The 21,320-nt window shown below is 36.7% G+C and overlaps 6 protein-coding genes across 6 annotated transcripts; 2 read left to right on the top strand and 4 right to left on the bottom strand.

The window, feature by feature from the left end:
• Positions 1-3,278: 3,278 nt before the first annotated feature.
• On the bottom strand, positions 3,279-5,099 carry LOC108851597 (transcription factor MYB51). The gene is made up of 3 exons (XM_018625056.1): positions 4,596-5,099; positions 4,344-4,473; positions 3,279-4,260 (listed from the first exon to the last, which is right to left on the bottom strand). The coding sequence occupies exons 1-3, from the start codon at positions 4,729-4,731 to the stop codon at positions 3,543-3,545; spliced, it is 984 nt and encodes a 327-aa protein (XP_018480558.1). The 5' UTR covers positions 4,732-5,099; the 3' UTR covers positions 3,279-3,542.
• Positions 5,100-9,015: 3,916 nt separating this feature from the next.
• On the top strand, positions 9,016-11,903 carry LOC108813760 (kinesin-like protein KIN-8A). Its single transcript, XM_018586445.2, has 5 exons — positions 9,016-9,849; positions 9,937-10,210; positions 10,308-10,358; positions 10,449-11,612; positions 11,710-11,903. Exons 1-5 carry the CDS (start codon positions 9,170-9,172, stop codon positions 11,758-11,760), a joined length of 2,220 nt encoding a protein of 739 aa, XP_018441947.2. The 5' UTR covers positions 9,016-9,169; the 3' UTR covers positions 11,761-11,903.
• A 265-nt stretch (positions 11,904-12,168) lies between these two features.
• LOC108844721 (60S ribosomal protein L6-1) lies at positions 12,169-13,463 on the top strand. The gene is made up of 4 exons (XM_018618047.2): positions 12,169-12,477; positions 12,717-12,823; positions 12,939-13,120; positions 13,203-13,463. The coding sequence occupies exons 1-4, from the start codon at positions 12,218-12,220 to the stop codon at positions 13,356-13,358; spliced, it is 705 nt and encodes a 234-aa protein (XP_018473549.1). The 5' UTR covers positions 12,169-12,217; the 3' UTR covers positions 13,359-13,463.
• Positions 13,414-15,608, bottom strand: LOC108844401 (tetraspanin-11). The gene is made up of 3 exons (XM_018617661.2): positions 15,102-15,608; positions 14,483-14,780; positions 13,414-14,028 (listed from the first exon to the last, which is right to left on the bottom strand). The coding sequence occupies exons 1-3, from the start codon at positions 15,606-15,608 to the stop codon at positions 13,535-13,537; spliced, it is 1,299 nt and encodes a 432-aa protein (XP_018473163.2). The 3' UTR covers positions 13,414-13,534.
• Positions 15,609-16,180: 572 nt separating this feature from the next.
• Positions 16,181-17,123, bottom strand: LOC108812992 (tetraspanin-16). Its single transcript, XM_018585409.2, has 2 exons — positions 16,604-17,123; positions 16,181-16,515 (listed from the first exon to the last, which is right to left on the bottom strand). Exons 1-2 carry the CDS (start codon positions 17,048-17,050, stop codon positions 16,216-16,218), a joined length of 747 nt encoding a protein of 248 aa, XP_018440911.1. The 5' UTR covers positions 17,051-17,123; the 3' UTR covers positions 16,181-16,215.
• A 143-nt stretch (positions 17,124-17,266) lies between these two features.
• On the bottom strand, positions 17,267-20,985 carry LOC108812982 (2-isopropylmalate synthase 1, chloroplastic). The gene is made up of 12 exons (XM_018585397.2): positions 20,146-20,985; positions 19,828-20,041; positions 19,649-19,729; positions 19,434-19,526; positions 19,225-19,311; positions 18,776-18,876; positions 18,482-18,515; positions 18,316-18,390; positions 18,145-18,228; positions 17,915-18,049; positions 17,679-17,824; positions 17,267-17,570 (listed from the first exon to the last, which is right to left on the bottom strand). Exons 1-12 carry the CDS (start codon positions 20,934-20,936, stop codon positions 17,438-17,440), a joined length of 1,974 nt encoding a protein of 657 aa, XP_018440899.2. The 5' UTR covers positions 20,937-20,985; the 3' UTR covers positions 17,267-17,437.
• Positions 20,986-21,320: the final 335 nt, after the last annotated feature.

Here is a 21,320-nt window from a genome sequence, read left to right as displayed (position 1 = left end):
TAACACAACATTTATTATTGTGCATGGCGATCTTACACAATATAGCATCCGCAGTGACATAGTGCAATAATAACCGAAACAGCTTAGGACATCTTTATCCCACAAATCCAATTAAGGGTTTCTTCAATTTTTTTTTTTACTTTTTGTCTTGAAAAAAATAAATAAATAAATAAATAAATAAAATGCATAAATTGCGAGTCGTCACGTGTCGGTGAAACTCGCAAATAGTGCAGAAAACCTTTCACAGACGTTTTTACTTTAGCTATGTTTTTTTACTTTTTAGTGGGATCTACATCCATTTTTTCCTTAAAACTCTGCCAAGATACCAGAGATAAAGATGGCCTTAGGAGGTTGAATACGCCTGATAAAAACATTGAAAAACTATAATATATAAAAACATAAAAACAACGAAGATCAATGCTTGTGGGAGAATAACACGAATATAAATCAAAACTATGAAAAAGTAAGGATGAAACTAAAGTTTGCATAATCAATTAATTTTTCTATTGGACGACATCTCTTTTTACTACGTATACCTAGAAAAAGTTGGGAACATAATTTAACTCTAATATTTTCTAGTTTTGCATATGGTCAAGCCCTAGATTATAGTTTTATCTATTTTTTTTAATCAGCTTTCCACATTCGTTTGGGACTTATATTAATGTTCCCTTTCTTTAATCGAATATTTACTATTTTTCTTTAGAATCATCACCAAAACATGCAAGCAGTCTGGTAATTTTCAATAAATCTTCTTTTTGATTGACGTATTTACCTTTCTGAAAAAAGAGTAACAGAAATTGGTTTGTAAACAGCCAGAGTTGAATGAATTTATTTTTACATCATTTGCAAATAGCGCTATGATTTTCCTGTCCTTTTCTTTTGAAGAAATTAGATTTGAAACGGTAAATATAATATCTAAGTGAAGTATTCTATCTGAATAACTTTTAAATAATCAAATGATACAGATTTGAAAAGAATATAAAAACTAACAGAAATATATAGTCACAAACCTCAATTGATTTTTGATGATACACTGAAAATTGGAAGAAAAAAATGACACGGAGAAGAAGGGAGAGAATTAAAGCAAATATATATAAGTGAAATTGTTTGATTTTGTTGCATGATTTGGGAGTTACATATGACACTTCAAATAGATAAACCACATAACTTCAATTGCCAAGTTTCATGAAGGATCATGTAAAGACCAATTGATTGTTGAATAAGATTAGTAGCATCACAAACGGCGTGAGCAACTCGAACTGGCTATAGTACTCAAACCGATTGGTTGAGGTTGTGAAGACTCTGTATGGAAAGTGATAATAAGTGTCTTTCCATGAGGGAAGAGAATGGTGAGAATGATCTCTTCCAATCTCGGTGGAACTCCGAAAATTTCGGTGGAACTCCGAAGAAAATTGATATAAACTTTTCTGATGTCATTTTATTATATGGAAAATTAGGTCTAATAACCAAATAAAGAACACAAATTCACTAATCACCTAACACCACCTCCTCTCTCCTACTTTTTTTCATATCTCTCTCTTTACTTTCTCTTTATATATCTCTACTCTCTTTACACAAATTTAATTTTTTTTTTGGTTATTTGGCAATTAATAAACCCTTGTTATATGTACAAAAACACTATCTTGAAAAAAGCAAATTCATTTCTTTAAATTAATATTATATCTGAAACAAATCTCAGCTTTTACTTTTATCTTTGCATGGTGCTTTCAAAAGGACGGACTGAGAATCAGCATTTCTTCTTATCTTTAACCCTTGGAACGTTCAAAGAATGATCAATTACTTTATGTCGGTCTCAAGTCTTGATTAAATAATGATATTTAGGCTATATAAATAGCTCTTTTTAATCTACTGGAACGCGACAAAATTTCATATCTCGTCCGACTGTAGAATAGAATGTTTTCTGAAATTACTTCAGTATTGTTGGTTCGATCATCATATCCTTTAGTAGAACCATATCCTTTAAGTAGTCGATGTGTGACATCAAGCCAGAGGATAAATAACAAAAGAATATTTATCTCATGATTTGATATTTTTCGGCTAAGAGATAGTTTTTATATCTTTTATTTAAATTACGGTTTTTAATTTTTCTTAACTAAAATTTATGAAAAATTAGAAAATATCTCTTAACTGAAATTAAGAATCTCAGGATCGGAATAAATCATGGTCTAACGTGGTAGGTAAATGATGATGTCATACAACATTATCATGGTCAATGCGATTTTGGGGAAGACATAAAAGGAGCCAAGGAGGTATCACTCGAAGATTCTCCGCACAAATTACATTGGGACCACAAAACTCAACATAACTTGGATATGAGATAGGTCAGCTTAGATATATGGTAGACTGGTATTAATACTATCCGTTTCATAATACATATGTTGATCTTATGGGATTAGCATTTAGCAAGATAAGAAAGGATAAGGAGTTATCCTTTAATTTAAAAGGAGTTGATCGGTGAAAGTCTTGTGGAGCTTATTCTTAAGTGAGAACATAAATATCGAAAAATACACTCTCATGACAGTGTAAAAAATTGTAATAGTTTACCAGAGAACTGCTAATTCTATTAGTAAAGGTTTTTTTCAAAGGGTAAAAGTGTTAAATTCAAGTCTCAACAACTTCGGAAAAAGAATTAGCAACCGACTTATCCTTGGTTCAAAGAGATTATGAATTTCAGTTCAGAATTTTTTACAAAAAATAAAACTCTTAAATCAAATACATCAGCTGCTAAAAAATAAAATAAAAATAAAAAATACATCAGCTGCTCGATGCATTACTCTTTAGCCCGTGAGCTACCAAAGCTATAGTTTAACATAACCCATAAGAAGTAAAATAACAATACTAGCAGTAGTGTAAACATAAAGTTAACTCTCATGTGATCCAATTAGTTTCGTTGGTACTTGTTTTGCATGATCGCAATTTTTTTTGTTAAATTGTAAATTTCATTGAATGATAGAAGATTTTACAATGTAATATCTAAAATTTGAAACCACCTTGGCAAAAACAAATAAAAAACAAGATGGAATCCAACACAGATTTCATAAACTGATAAATTATCTTAGCCACATCGCCATAAGATAATGAAAGCCCTTCCTTCTTCTTCTAGCAGAAATGATATTCCTCATCTCCTTGTCAATACCGTAGAAAACAGAGCTTGCTGTAAGAGAGACTTGATTGTGTATCAAGTTATTTCTTTGTTTCCAGAGATGGAACACCAACTGTTTCCAGAAATGATATTCCTCATGATCGCAATTTACAAGTACAAATACAAATAGACAATACTCTCGTTAACTGATCGCCATTACTATCCATTTTATACGAAACACACTTGACGGCAAACTTACAAAATATGAAAAAACTAGAAAATCACGAAAAAGACACGCACATATCACAATACTACACGCTATCATTAGCATGATTATTATTATTCTATTATTAGCATATCATTCACGGTAATATTTCAATCAACATGTACATGATCAAATTCAAGTGATCATATATATGGGATTCGTCAGAAGATTCACTCATGCAAAATAGTTATCAATCTCTTCGAAATCTTCTTGATGTTCATAGACCGGGGTCACCTCTACGTCATTGTTAACATCCTCCTGAAGAAACCTCGTAAGTTCATTAATGAACTCAGTGTTCTCAACTTCCAACAACATGAAATGTTGGTCATTCAGAAACTCTGAGAATCCGACATTATCAACACTAGAGTACATTAAAGGATCATTAACGGAGGAATCAGAGAACATGGAGGGAGGCGACGCAGCGTTACCGTTATCATTAACGGTCATCTGGTTGAGAAGATACGAAGTTGGTGCGAAGGAAAAAATCGTTGACTTATCTGATTCAGAGTCAACGGTGACACTTGTAGTAGTAGTAGCAGTAGTAGTAGTGAGTGGGCCACCACTTCCGATAATCTCCGAGAGAACACTCTGATTGATTTTCTTTCCGAACCTATTAGCTACCCTGTTCAAGAACCTAGCTGATGATAATCTTGACTTCTTGACCTTCTCATTATTACCTAGATCATCGTTACTCGTTATAGTTGTCTGAATAGTGTTTTGTTTATCAAGAATCTCCGGGAGGTTTTCTGATTTGCTGGTCCCGGAGATCAAGCTCTTGTGTGTAACCGGGTCGACACCTTTCTTGATCAAACGTTTTTTGATATGAGCGTTCCAGTAGTTCTTGATTTCATTATCCGTTCTTCCTGGTAATCCACGAGCTATAGCAGCCCATCTGATTAAACACCATAAAATTGTAAAATCACATGATGTGACATATATATTCTCAAAACTTAAAAGAGGAAGAGGGAGACAAACTTGTTGCCGTGGAGGGCGTGAAGAGAGATGATAGAACATTCTTCATCTTCAGTGAACTCTCCTCTTTTGATGTCAGGTCTTAGATAATTGGCCCATCTCAGTCTGCAGCTTTTGCCACATCTTTTGAGTCCTATACCATTTCAAGAATTATGTATTCTATGATTGATCAATAATGACCAAAAAGACCAAAAAAGACTAACACTGATTATTCAATAATGACGGAATAAATAATAATAAACAAAATATAAATACCGGCTTTTTCGGGTAGAGTTCGCCATCCACCTTCACCGTGATTGTTAAGGTAGGAGACAAGCTTCTGGTCTTCCTCGGGAGTCCAAGCTCCTTTCTTTAACCCTAATTCAGCTTTGCAACAGGGTGTACGCACCATTCTTGATTCTTCTCGGAGTCTTGGCTTTCCTGATCTAATGATTTATGATCTATCTTCGGTGAATTCAAAGGAGTTATTCTCAAGTGTAACAAACATCAAAGATAATTTTTTTTTGAAAACTTGAGTGTTGAAACAAAGTGTGAAGTGGTACATATGATCAAAAAGATCGAGCACATGATCTTTTGATTAAAGCATTCAAACATCGGTAGATTCTTCTTATAGACATCTTGCTCTTTTGGGGTACTCGAGAATGTTTTAACACTGAACAAGAAAGAACACAAAGAGAACTTGCTCTGATCTTACCACAAAAGAAATAGAGAGAGAGAGAGAGAGAGAGAGAGAGAGAGAGAGAGAGAGAGAGAGAGAGAGAGAGAAGAGAGAGAGAGAGAGAGAGATTGATAGAGATAACTTTTGTTTATTTTGGCCGAGAGTTGTTTGTTTCACTTGCGAAGTGAGAAAAACTTTGTGGTGGAGGCACCATCTTTATGTATGCATGCTTGTGGCTGTGTTGCTGCATCCAACGGCATATTTTGTAGGTGATTGACACGTGGCTCGTCATGATTCCTTAAGAGATAATTTATTTTGTATATAATTTATTAGAAAGAAATGCCAACTTTCTCAGTGCAATTTCGAGATAGACGTCTGATCTTTTTCATAACATAATTGTATTCTAGCTAAAAGTTGGTGCAATTTAACAATTTATTATTCCCATTGTCAACAAATATTTTGACCAAGATATCTATTATATAGTATTTATCCCATGCATAAGACCGCAAATTATTTGATTATTTCCTCAGTTCTTTTTAATAGATGTTTGAAAAAGCTTGTTTGTTTTGGGAAAAAAGTTTGTTTGTTCTACAAAACCTATTCAAATCTGTGTGTATATAACGTATTTATTTCATTTTTAAACTTTTTGGCTAAATCCATTTTGTAACTTACATACCGATTAGATTTAATAAAATATAATTACATAATAAAATAACGTGTACACAAAATATGTTTGAAAATTCCAAAAAAGGAAGGAGTATACATTTATTAATTTTATATATATATATATATATATATATGTATTTATGAATTTTAAGTAAGGAAAGGAAATGAAGAAGATGTGAATGTAACATTAACATTAGTTATCATGGGTAAAATACCTATTTACCTAGTTATTTGTTTAATCAAAATTAGAATTGCTACTAGCTATGTTTTTCCATGCCAATGCCAAGAACTGAAGTTATTCAACAATAATGTTTGGAATTATTTATTTGACTAAGTCCAAGTAAATAAAACAATATACTTTTAACTAATATAAAATCTTATAAAATGAAAATGTATTTTCCACTTAGCACAAAAAGAGAAAACACATTTGAGGAAATCCAAAACAGATAAAAACAACTCTTGCGTTATGTTATATTTTATTTAAATTATTATTGATAGGATGAATTAATCTAAATGTATAGCAATTCAATACACAATGAACTCCACAACAACAAAATTTATCCACACAACAAAATTTATTATAATCAAAAATAATTTTATTGTTCAAAATGTGTAACAACCTCTAATATATATGGTATGTTCTCTTCCAAAAAGTTGCTGATAAACTTGTTTCAAATGGTTTTGCAATCTTTGCCTAATCGAGTTCTCAATGTCATATGAAGATATCAATAAATTCTTAGCTAATTACTCCACCTGGGACTCAAAAAAATACACACAGAAAGAAGAAAATAATAAATACTGAAATTAGGAGAGTGAAAAAATTAAAGAAAATGTTTCCCCGGATGGGGAAACAAATAACAAATGAAACCACAAATGTACGTCTCCTTGTCAGAATGCATTCAGCTGTAAAAGATGGAGTGCGAGACTTTTCTAAATACGACTGAAACCTTGGCAACTTTGTGTGCGTTAAATTCAGAATATATTAAAAATCATTAGGCGACAAATTCTTATAGAAAATAGGCAGACGAACACACATAATTGAAAATTCGAGGAAGTTAGTAATTATATTATATTATACCCACGAAGTGGTCGTATTTGAATTAGATAAATTAACCAACAACTTGGTCACTCAAAACACTGGACCTTGGACATATTCGAAATGGACCATGCCAAGAATACTATAAGGAAAGGAACGAAGAAAGAGATAATTTAGATTTCGTAACAATTATATTACATTATTTCATTTGGATAAAACTCATTAATTAGTCAAACAACGTGTTTCTGCCTTCCAGCGAATTCAAATGAGCTATTTTATGAAAGGCTTACTACGACTCTATCCATTTAGGCATTTGAAAAAAATGTTTTTTTTTTTTGCTAAATTGTAAATATCATTCATAAAATGAAAGTTTGGTTACAATGAAATTAAAACCATAATCTGCTAAAAAGCTATTCTGTTTCTAGAGACTGCAAAAAAAGTTTTAAAAAAACCTCTGGAAAACAAGTAAATCAGTCCTAGTCTAATGAAAACTTGGAACTGATATTGATCAAGAACAGACGACGACAATAGTTCCCACAGATAACACTTCTCGATCTCCCAGTGGACTAGTAAATCAACATTTGAAAAAAATGTTGGTCTAGTGCTATTTATCTATCTAGTTCCCTAAACCGTATGCTTTTAGTGCCTATGATTGACAATAGGAGTAGTACATCCGGTCTTTGACTTTTATACTAGAGCTTCTTCTTCTTGCATTCTAGTGTTAGAAAAATCGTGTTTGATGAATTCGTTTTGTTAGATATATGGTCTATGGAAATTGAAATGTGGAAAGATTTTGAGCGTGGCAAAGTGTGATGGTATGACCAAAGATAAAAACTCTGACTAAAGCTATACAAGATGTGAATAACTGGTCAATATTACATAGCCTATACAGATGAATCAGTGGAAAACGAAGAAGAGGACTTTTTTTTTGAACACATAAACGAAGAAGAGGACTAAAACCTTTTTCATTCAAGGAAACTTATTTCTTAACCATCCTACTTTGCAACTTTTGAATGTAGTACTACTAGGTTGTTCAAAAAAAAAAGAATGTAGTACTACTTCACATTGGATGAAGTCCACTGTTGGGAAGGAAAAACTGTCAGATCTGAGTAAACAAGTATGTAAGAGCAGCCGCATCGGCAAAACTCGCAGGTTCAATAACCAAGGTAAGATTTAAATTATTTTATTATTTTTTCTTTTATTTTTCAGTTTAAAAAAAAAAGAAAAAAGAAGAAAAAGGAACTAATCGCAGGGTCTCACGTGCCGGTGAGACCCGCGCACAGTAACAAGACTGTCGGAAATGCAATCCTTATGTAAAGACTTCAAGAGGTTAAATGGGCACAAATTCTTAAATGTTGGGGTTTCCATAAATTATTTTAATAGTTTAACTTTAAGGATTTTTGGCTAAAGACTAACGTTGCGTATGCTCTAAGTTTACAAAAAAGAAAGTAAACAAGTATGTAAAAAAAAACTATATTTTTTTATTGGAGCTGAATATCCTAGTAATCATATTTTTCATCCAAAACATTAATAGCACTGAGAATAATCAAATAGAAAACTGTAAATGAACTCAAAAGAGTATTATAAGTAAAATATTAAAAATCTAAAATATATTCTAGAGATATTAGAATCAACACACATAAATTTTCAAAATGATCTCAAATTTTTAAATTTTGAAAACTAGAAAACTAATTGAATGAAATCTTATTGAATAACACCAAATCTTAAAATATTTCAAGCATAAATCTCGAATACAAAATTTAATAAGACTTGATTTTAAAACATAATCAAGAATCATCAATTTAGTAACTGAACTATTGCTGAATTTAAATTCTATTAAAATCTATCAGTAAATAACATCCATGTAACATCCATTCTAAATACACATTAAACAGGCCAAAATATTCTGAAAGGTGGAAATAAGCCTGAAATTTTCTTAGCAGTAGCTTTATTTTTAAGTAGAAAAATCCTAAAAGTTAGAAAATGCTAATGTATCAACAAAACCAATTATTATAAAATGAATTAAAACATATATGTCTTTTATTATCAAACATAATTTCTAGCTTAAGACCCAAAATGTGTAAGCCCAATGGTCTACATTAATGCTGAGCCAAATTGATAAAATTGAAAAAGCAACAATGTTTCCCGGTGCCACACTGTCACCTATATCTTTAAAAAAGAAATAACATAATTAAAGTGGGCCCTCAAAGCTAAATCGTCGGGCTGACAAAGCAAATTTTGACCGTTACAATTACATATTTTTCAAAAATAAAATATTTTTCTTTTTCCTTTAATTTTTTTTTGTTGTCTATCTTCTTGGATCCAAAAACAAAGACTGAAAATAGCAATTTTTCCATCTAACACTTTGAAAGCTTCGGGGGTGTTTGACCAACACACTCTTCACCAGTCCTAACCAACAGCGATTCATCAGTCTCTAAAAGAGAAGAGAAGAGAAGAAGAGAAAGAACAATGCCTGTATCGACCCGATCCAAGGCGACGATGATGAAACACGAGCAGAGCAGGGAAGCATACACGAATCCACATCAAGGTCTCAAGGAAAAGATGAAAGCTTTGACTCTCTTGTACGAGCAGCAAAAGCGAGCCTCTTTCTCTCTCCGAAACCCTAATCCTCATCCTCATCATTCCCCAAAACCCCAAGATCTGAGGTTTAAGCCTCCTCCTCCTCCTCCTCCTCCTCCTCACGAGCTGCTCGATTATCGCAAGAAACCTCATAAAGATCCAAACTTTGCCGACGACGACGACCACGATGAAGAATCCAAAGAGAACAATGTAGCCGACGCGGATCGGGTTTTCGGTCTCATCAACACGGCCCCGGTTAAGTCTTCTACCACTGTCATTAGAAAGCTCTCGATGGGTCACGGAGCTGAGAAAGGTGAGAGCTTTGAGGCTTGTGGTGGTGGGAGTAGTAGTAGGATCATGGTGTTCGTTAGGCTTAGACCAATGGGGAAGAAGGAAAGAGAGAACGGGTCACGGTGCTGTGTCAAGGTTCTGAACAGAAGAGATGTTTATCTAACGGAGTTCACCAACGATAACGACTACTTAAGGCTCAAGAGGCTCCGTGTTCGTCATTTCACTTTTGATTCTTCTTTCCCTGAGACCACAACGCAACGCGAAGTCTATTCCACCACGTGAGTCTCTCTATAAAAATGAATGATGAGTCCTCTTTTCATTAGCCAAAAGACTCAATCTTTGATTCTTTTTTTTTTTTTTTGCAGAACAGGAGATCTGTTGGAAGCAGTGGTTGAAGGAAGGAACGGTTCTGTTTTCTGCTACGGTGCTACGGGAGCAGGCAAGACTTATACGATGCTGGGGACGGTGGAGAATCCAGGTGTGATGGTTTTAGCGATCAAAGATTTGTTTGCTAAGGTTAGAGAGAGGAGTTTAGATGGGAACCATACTGTTCATCTCTCTTATCTTGAAGTCTATAATGAAACCGTTAGAGACTTGCTTTCACCTGGTAGACCACTCATCCTCCGTGAAGATAAACAGGTACACAACACTTTAAGTACCTTTTTGATTTGGTTTCTCTTGACAAGAACACATTGGTCACATTAACTTTCTGTTTGGTTGTATATGATAAAATTAGGGAATCATGGCAGCTGGTCTCACTCAATATAGAGCTTATTCCACGGATGAGGTTTCTTAGTATTCTCTATACACTTCAACTTAAGAAGAACTGAGAGATCTTTAGACCAAAGCTAAGTTTATATATTATGGTTTATTGCAGGTTATGGTTTTGCTCCAAAGGGGTAACCAGAACAGAACTACTGAGCCTACTCGTTGCAATGAAACATCTTCACGCTCACACGCCATCCTTCAGGTTGTAGTGGAGTACAAGACTAGAGATGCTTCCATGAATATCGTCAGCAGAGTTGGGAAGCTGTCTCTCATTGATCTCGCAGGATCAGAAAGAGCCATAGCTACTGATCAGAGGACGCTTAGATCTCTTGAAGGAGCCAACATAAACAGATCGCTTCTTGCGTTGAGTAGCTGCATCAACGCGCTTGTGGAAGGCAAGAAACATATCCCTTACAGAAACTCTAAGCTGACGCAGCTGCTCAAAGACTCGCTAGGCGGCTCGTGTAACACGGTGATGATCGCTAATATAAGTCCAAGCAATCATTCTTTTGGTGAAACGCAGAACACTCTCCATTGGGCAGACCGAGCCAAGGAGATTCGAGTGAAGGGAAGTGAAGTAAATGAAGAGGTGGTGGTTCAAGTGAGTGAACAAGTAGAGGGGCCTGATCAGGCCAAGATGGTGTTGGAGCTTCAGGAAGAGAACCGTGAGCTGCGTGTAAAGCTCGCGGAGCAGCAGCAGAAGCTTTTGACTCTTGAAGCAGAGACCTTAGCAGCTGCTAACAACAACATATCTCCAACACCTCCATCAATCTCATCTCTAATGACTCCACCATCAGCTTTAACAGGGCAACAGAAGAAGAAACCGAGGCACTCGTTGTTATCAGGAACATGTTTCACACCAGAGTCATCCAAAAGGAGAAAAGCGGAAGATGCAGTGAAGGAGCTTCAGCTGACTGTCAAGGCGTTGAAGATGGAGATGGAGAGACTGAAGAGGGAACATGTGGTGCAGACGAAGAAGCAAAAGGAAGAGCTAATGAAAGAACTGTGTAGTAAAAAGAGCGAGAAAACTCCAGAAAGAGGCAAAGAGACAACAACAAGGAGGGTTGTGACGAGAGGGAGCTTGAGACCGAAGGAGAAAGAGAAGGAGCTGATAAAAAGCCCTAGTCATCGGTTTGCATCTCCAGCTGCAGCAGCTAAAAAGAGAAGCTTCTGGGACATAACCGCAGCAAACAGTCCTTCGTTGGATAGAAGGAAAACGAGAAGCCATGTTCGTCCTCCTGTTAATCAAGAAGCTCCTTCAATGCTGCTTCAGGTAAAACTTTTACTATAAAACAGTGATATGCCTTGCTCAACAAGATTCTGTGATTCGTCACTAATATATGTTTGTTTCGTTTTTTTTTTGGTGCCAGCCGGGGTTTGCACGTCCAAGGACAACAACAACAACACACATGAAGCGTTAACACCCGAGTTTAAAGAGTGTTTTTTGTTTTCTTGTCTGTTTCATCCACTGTTTGCCTAGCATCTGTATTCAATAGGAGCATGATGACAAAAACACAATAAGTTGTTTTTCTTGCTAATTTTATTTATACAATTCTTTTCATCATTTGTACTTCATCATTCCTATTGTTATGTTTAGTCAAAAAAAAAAGAAATCTTTTGAATGTTTGAGAGTCTGAGACTATTGCGTAGTACTTGTGAAGGGTATGGCTTCCCCCTCAACACTTGGTACTTTTGAACTGTTAGAACATAAGCTTAACTTAGAAAACCCATTAAAGGCCCATTAGATATATTAAAACACACATTAGGCCCATTAGGGTTTCTTGGCAGCTTATCGTCCCTATATTTAAAAGCCATCTAGGGTTTACGCCTCTCTTAGAGTATTTTGTCACAGAGAAGAAAAAAAACAAAAAGAGAAAGATGGCGCCGGCGAAGCAGAGGAGCCCCAAAGTAAGCCGAAACCCTGATCTAATCAGGGGTGTAGGCAAATACTCCCGTTCTCAAATGTACCACAAGAGAGGTTTGTGGGCAATCAAGGCCAAAAACGGCGGCGTTTTCCCACGTCACGACGCTAAGTCCAAGGTCGAAGCTCCCGTTGAGAAGCCGGCTAAGTTTTATCCGGCGGAAGACGTTAAGAAGCCGCTCGCTAACAGACGCAAACCTAAGCTTACCAAGCTCAAGTAAATTCCATTTTCTTACCTCTCTAGTGCTTTAGTTTAAAGATCAAGGGCTGTAATGTAAATGTGTGGTTGGTTCCGACAGATTTTTAGTTAGAATAGGTTTTGTCGGGACTGTGTGGGGATGGTTTGAAACAGTGGAATCTAGTGTTTGTTGAAATGTTGGTTTCATCGAGATTGCAAAGTTCGGTACTTTATCCTTTATTGATGGGTGGTTGTTGTTGTATGTGTTTGCATTTCAGAGCAAGCATTACTCCAGGAACTGTGTTGATCATCCTTGCTGGTAGATTCAAGGGAAAGAGAGTTGTGTTTCTCAAGCAACTTGCTTCTGGTTTGCTTTTGGTTACAGGTGCGTAACAACAGTGTTTTTGTTAGAATGTGTTTGGTTGTACGATTTTGAAACTTTGTTCATGTAAGTCTTGTCTTTTTTTTTGTTTTTTTTTTTGGTTTCCCCTCTTTCTCAGGACCATTCAAGATCAATGGTGTTCCACTGAGACGTGCTAACCAGTCCTATGTGATTGGAACCTCCACCAAGGTTGACATTTCTGGAGTCAGCATCGAGAAGTTTGATGACAAGTACTTCGGAAAGGTTGCTGAGAAGAAGACCAAGAAAGGAGAAGGAGAGTTCTTTGAAGCTGAGAAAGAGGTATGCATTCATCTTGTTGCTTCGAGCTAATATTAATTAATCATCACTTAGAATCAACATGCTTTTTTTCTTGTATCCGCAGGTGAAGAAAGAGATCCCACAGGAGAAGAAAGAAGACCAGAAAACTGTGGACGCAGCTTTGATCAAAGCCATTGAAGCAGTGCCAGAGCTCAAGACTTACCTCGGCGCCAGGTTCTCATTGTCTCAAGGAATGAAACCCCATGAGCTTGTTTTCTAGATTTCATCTTATCTTTTTGTATCCCATCATCATCACTGTTCAACAACATTTGTTTTCCCCTGAGATTTTGTCCTTTTTAAAATTAAAAAAGACTATTTTCTATGATTTATATATCAATGGGTTCATCAATCCTCAATTCTAAGAAATGAAAATAAAATCGTAAAGAAAAAGAATTATCATGAATTATTAATCTTTAGACCGAAATATTCAACAGCAGATTTAGCCATAATGGAAGCAAATTCACCAAAGCTTATGACACCATCACCGTTTGTATCAGCTTCTTTGATCATCTCCGTTAGTTCTCTATACGTCAATGGTTGTCCCATCTTTGCCATAGCCCCAGCCAATTCCGCCGCGCTGATGAATCCGTTACCGTCTCTATCAAACGATTTGAAAATGTTCATTAACTGCTCGGAGTTGATAAGGACCTCTTCGTTAAGGTCAGGAAGAATGGCGCCTACCAGCTCATCAAACTCGACGTAACCGTTGCCGTTTGCGTCCATACTTGCTAACAAAACGTGGACTTGGTCGCCTGATGGTTTGAGACCAAGCGACCTGAGAAGTGCTGCGAGTTCTAAGATCGTTAAGCTTCCATCTCCGTCCATGTCGAACCGATTGAATATGTCTTGTAATTGTCTTATCTGACCTTCCATTGTCTTTAGGAACACAACTCGAAATTCAAGAGGTATTAATGATGATTAATGAGAGGAGATTAAGATCTCGATTTAATTATCTTCTTGGTGATTTTTTTCCTCTTTTTGAACAACCTTTCTTGGTGAATTTAAGATTGAAATTATGAACTTGTTTTGTATGTCGTAATGTTTTCTTTGTGGCATTAGTTAATTGTTACTGATAAAAATAGGAAATAAAAAAACCAAGATGTTTGTCCTAATCAAGAAACCAACGTACAACTAGAAATTTGACATGTTATAAACGTTTGGTTACGCTTACGGATTGTGAAATGTGAATAAGTTCATGGTGATTGGTTCGAATCAAACATTACATTGTCTTTAAAAAAAACAAACAAACATTACATTGTCCTAAGAAAACCACAAGATAGTTAATAACAAACAAACAAAGAAAAAAAAGACACAAGTGAAAATAAAGTGATCATGCAGAATCACTTTTTCTAGCCGTACGATTGTTACGGCGAGCACAGCAACCGCAAGAATAGACGGTGATGAGGAGGATGAGGAGACAGATGTTGAAAACAAGAAGATGCCTCCACTTCTCTCTTATGTTTGCTAACACACCCGCTTTGCATGCGTTACAGTTAAAACACAACTCCGTTTGCACGTTACTCCACGCAGCGCAGTCACCGTTGTTGGTCGCAACCGCTGTCTCGTTTTTAGCCGGCGGTATCCAAAACGTCGCGTTTCTGAACGTAAAGTTGCAATCCGACGGTGGCTTACAACAACCAGACTGCGAGAAACATAAGTAATAAAATTATGGAGGTTTTGTTCATGTTTTGTGGTTGTAATAAACATTCGAAATGAAGGAGGTTTTGTTCATATATTTTGGTAGTAAATTTACGTAAAACACTATTAAACAGACTATGCATGTTCTTGAACAAAAATGTTTCAAAAATATTATTTTAATGTAATTTTATTATATAATAATGATACATTTTATAAATTACAAAAAATGATTGCAATATTTATAACTAAATTTGATATATTTTATTAATTAATGTGAAAACTCCAAAATATACATTTTCCAAAAAGAAAATGTAAATAAATATACCTGGATTGGAGACAAGTTCTTGTGATAAAACGCATCAGCGATCTGACTAACACGACCATCACTCAAGTCATCACAAACGCTAGCCTCAGCCAAACAAGACCTTATACCGACCCATCTCTTCCCACCAACAAAACTGTTAAGCCAAGTAGAGAAATCAACCGTCCGGTACTCTCTATACCCTCGACCAGAGACCACATGACCGGCTCCTTTGTTGGTCACAAAGAAGAGAAACACCGAGAAAACCATTAACGCAACGATTCCGGCTAACAATATGATCAAGTAGGAGACCATGGCGATATTCTCCTTGAAGCAAGATCCTATCACTCCTATTAAAGACACCACGAAGAGGACGATCCCGGTCGTGAGAAGTGGTGCACGTATCGCTGACTCACAGTCGGTCACGTCTTGGTGAACGAACATGTAAATCGAGTAACCAATGGCTGATGCGCCCACTAACATCACCAACGTGTTGGCTAGTCCCACGACGAAATTGCTTACTCTAAACATTTTTTGATTTTTTTTTTTGTTTCTCTTAGAGGTTTGTGTTTCGAGTTTGATAGTTATGTTCTGTAACGTTTTAGTGTGTATGTAGTCGTGGTTATTATGGGACAGAGAGAACGGTTGATTTTTGAGGTAGTGGGGGATACTAGTGGAGATTTATTTTTTGTGTTTTTTCTCAAATTTTTTATTATTATTTTGTGCCACAAGAGTAGAGAACGTGTGGGGGTTAAGAAGATCCTTTAGTTTAGAGAAATGTTCAAAAAATAAGGTGGTAATTGACGATATATAGAAAATTAGCGAATGAGTGTAGTGTTTAGAAAGAAAAATTGTTTTTAAAAATTTGTTTTATTTCTAATCGATTTGCGCATACGGGTACCTACCGATCTTTAGAACACTGATTTAGAGAGATTAGTTAGTTAGATTCTTTTAGTTATATTAGATTTTGACTATGACAAATTGACCATCAATAGACTATAGTATTGTTTATGTTTTTTTTTTGAAGCTAGTATTGTTTATGTTACAATACACAAAATAGGAGAGATATATTTATATTGATAAATTTATCTATTGAAAAAACTAGAATACGAATATATATGAAGTGGAAGAATATGAATCAAGTATAAGAGCCAAGAAAATCATCGGGTGCATCAAAAGTGTCATGAATGGACTTAGCAATGACGAGGCTGAGAACAACGAGAAAGAGTGAAGGATAAGCGAAGATGGAGAGATACTTCCATTGATGAACAATGGCTTTCAAGATGCTGAGCTGACAACCTCTGCAATTAAGACAGTAATCGTAAGCACATTCTTCAGGGACGTCGTTCTCTATGTGCTGCCGTTTCCAACTCCATTCTCCTGGTGCGCCGAACATTGTCATCTCTCCACATCCCGGTGGTTGCGCGCAGCAAAACTTCTGTATATTATATAACGTTGTGTTATTAGAGTTTGATCTTTTTTTATCATTTGTGCTAATATAAAATGAATGACAAAAGAGTTTTTACCCAGACATTGCTGTTTAGGCTGGCGTTGTAGTTGCAATCATGATTGTGAACGATACAGTCGGTGACGTATTCGAGTTTTCTTGCAGGGACTAAACTCCCGACCAACTGTTTGACGGTCCTGGTTTCCTCAGCTGGATTCTTGGCGATACCAAAAGTTGTGTTGTAGGAGAAGCATTTCACAGAGTAGAAACTAAGGACAACGAAAACGAACATCATCGAGTAGATGTAAAAGGTGAAGACACGTTTTGATCGGCAGCAGATTGCGTAAAGACCAATCTGAGGGAACACTAGCAAGAGGAGGCCAATGAATACGAAACTGCCATCGCTTTCTCCGATGCATCTTGAGACTATTTTCTTGTGATATAAACCTGTTCCCGTCATCGTTAACCCTAGGCATATAAGGACTATGGTCGCCATTGTTAGGAACCCCGTTCGTAGCTCCGACATTTTTTTTCTTCTTTCCCTTGTTATTCTCGAATCCGAACAAAGAAAGTGATGTTTTGGAGTCTTGATAAACGAACAAGTTTTAACAGATAGACAAAGAAAACAAGAACAGAGAGATATAAGGTGTTTTTTCAGTTTTAAGACCTTAGTTTAGTAAGGACAGCGTCTTAAGAAAGGTTTAAACCGTTAACCGTTGGGTTATTCCTTATGCTAGCATGGTTATTTCTAAACATAGAGATTGAAGTTATATAAATATTTTACAGTAACAAACTTTTTCGGCAACATACTTCATCAGAAAACAATATGCAAACTTGAACTCTCGTTATTATTACCAAACTATGTATACCAGAAAAGACTTAAACTCTGGTCTGATTCAGAATCGACTTTGATTCAGGCAGGTACATTGTTGTTTTGAGAAGGAACTTTTGTTGTCGAGTTATCCTTGAAATCGAGCATTTTGTTCAAAGCTCCAACATAAGCTTTGACGCTAGACACCACAATGTCCATTCCTGCTCCAGTTCCACTGCCAAAACACAGAGACTCGTTCCGTGTTATAAAGAATAAATAAAAAAAGGCAATAAAGATGATCTTTGTATGGGTTGAATTAGATACGAGGAAAGAAGATTTGCACCTAAAGGTCCTTTGAACTTCTTCACCCGTGAGTGCGTTTGTAGTTGAGTAAATGTTGTTTCCTCGGATAAGAACTCTTGTGGTTGCAATGGCATCGATGCCTTCTGTTACTGCATTCATTGAGTACTCAAGCAGAGTCGCTGGTTCCTACAATGTGGAAAATGAAGTTTTTTTAAATAACCGATGATATAAAGGTGAAGTTCTATGTATACGTGACACGTTTGTATGAAAAAATACCTTGACAATAAGATCGATTGCCTTATAAGCTGAATCGACAGGTCCAGCTCCCATAGAACAGGCGGCATGCTCTTTGCCATCAGCATCAGCAAGTTTAACAGTTGCGGTTGAGAGCCCCAGAGTTCCACAAGTTATCTGCATTCCAGTTTCAACTAAAAATGAGAACTGACTAAAGACAATGAACAAGAAAACTGAGTAAAAGAAAGATTCAATCTTGATTCCAATTTCACCTGAATGTCAATGAGTTTCCACAGAGCTTCTGGTTGGAAAACCTCATCAGAAATCAAAGCTATAATATCTGCGTCGGTAACTCTCTGAATCATGAGAATAACATATATACGATCAGTTGAATCGGAAACACAACTATAAGTTTGAATGAATAACGCATATAAACCAACTACCTTTTTCCGCTCAGCCACAGATTTGAAGCGCCAGAAAATGGTACTTAGCTGTTCATCATCTAGTTCATAACCAAGCTAGTAATATTAAAAATAAGAAAAAGGGCATTAGCGTCTCCCCACATAGATGGCAAAAGCGAGTCTGTGTATGGGGAAGATTGATGTGTACCTCAATCAAACGATCTTTCAACGCATGACGCCCACTGCAATATTATATCCCAGCAAAACAGAAACAAACAGTTAAACTTCAGGTTTCAAGCATATAAGTAGGTGTACGCTCTAGCTTATGAACTGCTAACAAAACCAAATGGATAATAATAGTGTCTGGAAATATTCAACTTCACAAGGGAATTATCCTGACGGTAGAGTATAAATAATATCCACCAATTACACGCTTGTCGGCTTGTTGCATTGTCTGAACAAGAAGTAGAAATTGAGAGTTTACAGGCGAAAGATTTCATACCTAAGCTTCCCCAAAACAATGCCAGCATCATTAGATCGTTCAAGTCCAATTTCTTCGGGGCATATAATTTCATAGGTACCCTTGTGTTTCAGCATTCCATCCTAAAAGAAGTATGACCAGTCATTAAGCGAAACTGAAAAAAGAATCATGAAGATAGTTGTACAGTTACGCAGCAGAGTGAAAGAGTGAACGTGCAGGTCAAAAGAGTATATAGCTTAAAGTATATATATCAATTCATCCTGTTCATAGCCAGGCAACAGAGGCTAAGGGATGGGAACTTAAGCATATTGAGTAAGAAGCTACACAGCCTACAAGGAAAGTTATACTTTTGCATTTCGCAAAGAGGAATGAATAGATCATGCGAAAAGACCTAATGTTTCTCAAAAAGAGTAATCTCGTTCAAGCAATAATCAAAATTCATATTTCAAAGATAATTTTCATCAACTGACCTGATGAATACCACTTTCATGCGCAAAGGCATTGGCGCCTACAATAGCCTTATGGGGCTGTGTATGCATTCCAGTGTAGTCTTCCACCTGAGAAATCAAGGCACACATTATGAGACTCCTTATCTTGGCAATTTACAAACTCTTTCCCTAAAAAAAAATAAAAAAATCTTTGTCTTCACAGAGTTAAAGAAGGAAATTCAAAAGGGTACCATCTTGCTTGTCATAACAATGTGGCGAGTATCAATTCCAGTATATAGGCCACCTAATACATGATCTCCACGGCATTTTATGGCCATCACAACCTAAACAGTTACAAAGACAATCTTTAAGTAACAAAAAAAAAGTATTCAAAGACAACACTAGATGATCATGAATGCTACTACAAGAGGAATATATTCCATACAAAAAAAAAACAAAACCTAACCTCTTCTAGTGAAGCGTTTCCAGCTCTTTCCCCAATTCCATTGATCGTTACTTCCACCTGCCTCGCACCCGAATGTGCACCCTGAATTTAAATAAAAAAACGATCAACTGAGATAATTCTGAGAGCTAAGCTAATCCGATCCAAGCCAAAGGGAGAAAGAAAAGAAAAGTTGACAATACAGATAAAGTGTTGGCAGTGGAGAGCCCAAGATCATTCTGACAATGCGTTGAGATAATAACATTCTCGATGCCAGGAGTATTGGCCTTAATATCAGCAATCAACTGACCAAACTCACTAGGCAATGTAATACCAACAGTGTCAGGTATATTGAGTGTTGTCGCTCCAGCTTTTATCACTTCCCCAAGAATCTGATACAAGAACTCTCTCTCCGATCTGGAGAGAATCCCCAAAAAAAAAAGAATAAAGCATTTTACATTTAAAGACTAAAACTTTTAAGAATAATAATAATAATCAAACAAAGATGATTCTTATCTCACCTTCCTGCATCTTCAGGACTAAACTCAACGTCTTCACACCCCAAGCTCCTCGCGAATCTAACCATCTCCCTAGCGATCTCAACGACCTCGTCTCTGCTCTTCTTGAGCTTATACTCCAAGTGAATATCACTCGTGGCGATGAAGGTATGGATCCTAGGCCTCTTAGCGTGCTTCACGGCCTCCCAAGCCGTCTCGATGTCTCTCTTGTTGCACCTCGAGAGCCCGCAGATGACAGGGACGTATCCGTCTTCTTCGTCGACGGAGTTTCCGACGGTTTCGGCTATGGTTTTGACGGCTTCGAAGTCGTCCTTGGAGGCGGCGGGGAAGCCGGCCTCGATGACGTCGACGCCGAGCTTGGCGAGCTGGCGAGCGATGTCGAGCTTCTCTTTGGAGGTGAGGGTGGCTCCGGGAGACTGCTCGCCGTCGCGGAGAGTGGTGTCGAAGACTCTGACGTAGTTGGGGTCGGAAATGCGGTTGGGGATGTACTCCGGGCGGCGGCTGCGGCGGAGGGAGTGAGGCGGGAGAGGAGGAGAGGGATCTGAGATGGAGCACGAGAGGCGGAGGGGTTTGACGCGGAGGAGGGAGCGGTGGTGGTGGGATGGTGGGAAAAGGAATGAGAGAGGTGAGGAGTTTGCGGAGAAGGAGGGAAGAGAAGGGGTGGTGATTGTTGTTGTTGGTGATGAGAAGGTAGGGTTTCTGAGAAGGGAAGACGCCATTGGAGATGAAGAAGAGATGGAGAAGAGTGGTGAATGTTCAACGTGACGGCGGTAACTTGTTCCAGCTACTCTCATTCGTCACTCTTCTCTTTATTAAACAGTCAAAAGTCAAAAAAAAAAGGTCCCACTTGAAAATTACCTTTTTCCGACCACACTGTTATAATTTTTAACAGCATCGTTACAAAGTAAATAAGCTTACTGGCTATTCATACGCACAAGACTATCCGGCTAAGTTTTTGCGTTACACCTGAACATTTGTAACTGACTCCAAATTTATAAGTCGAAAGCCACAAATTAATACCCGATACAAACTTAGTAAATCTACTACGTAGGACGGTATTTCGGATTATACATATTATTTAAACACAATCCAAACACAAATAGTTAACTGAAAACAAAAAGATAAAAATCCGAAGATTGAACCTGAATAGATAAGTATGTCTTTGCATCGTTTAAAGT

Source organism: Raphanus sativus, chromosome 1 (genome assembly GCF_000801105.2).
Source record: "Raphanus sativus cultivar WK10039 chromosome 1, ASM80110v3, whole genome shotgun sequence".
Lineage (NCBI taxonomy): Eukaryota > Viridiplantae > Streptophyta > Magnoliopsida > Brassicales > Brassicaceae > Raphanus > Raphanus sativus.
The sequence above is the reverse complement of the archived record's forward strand: the minus strand, read 5'-3'. Positions and strand labels throughout refer to the sequence as shown.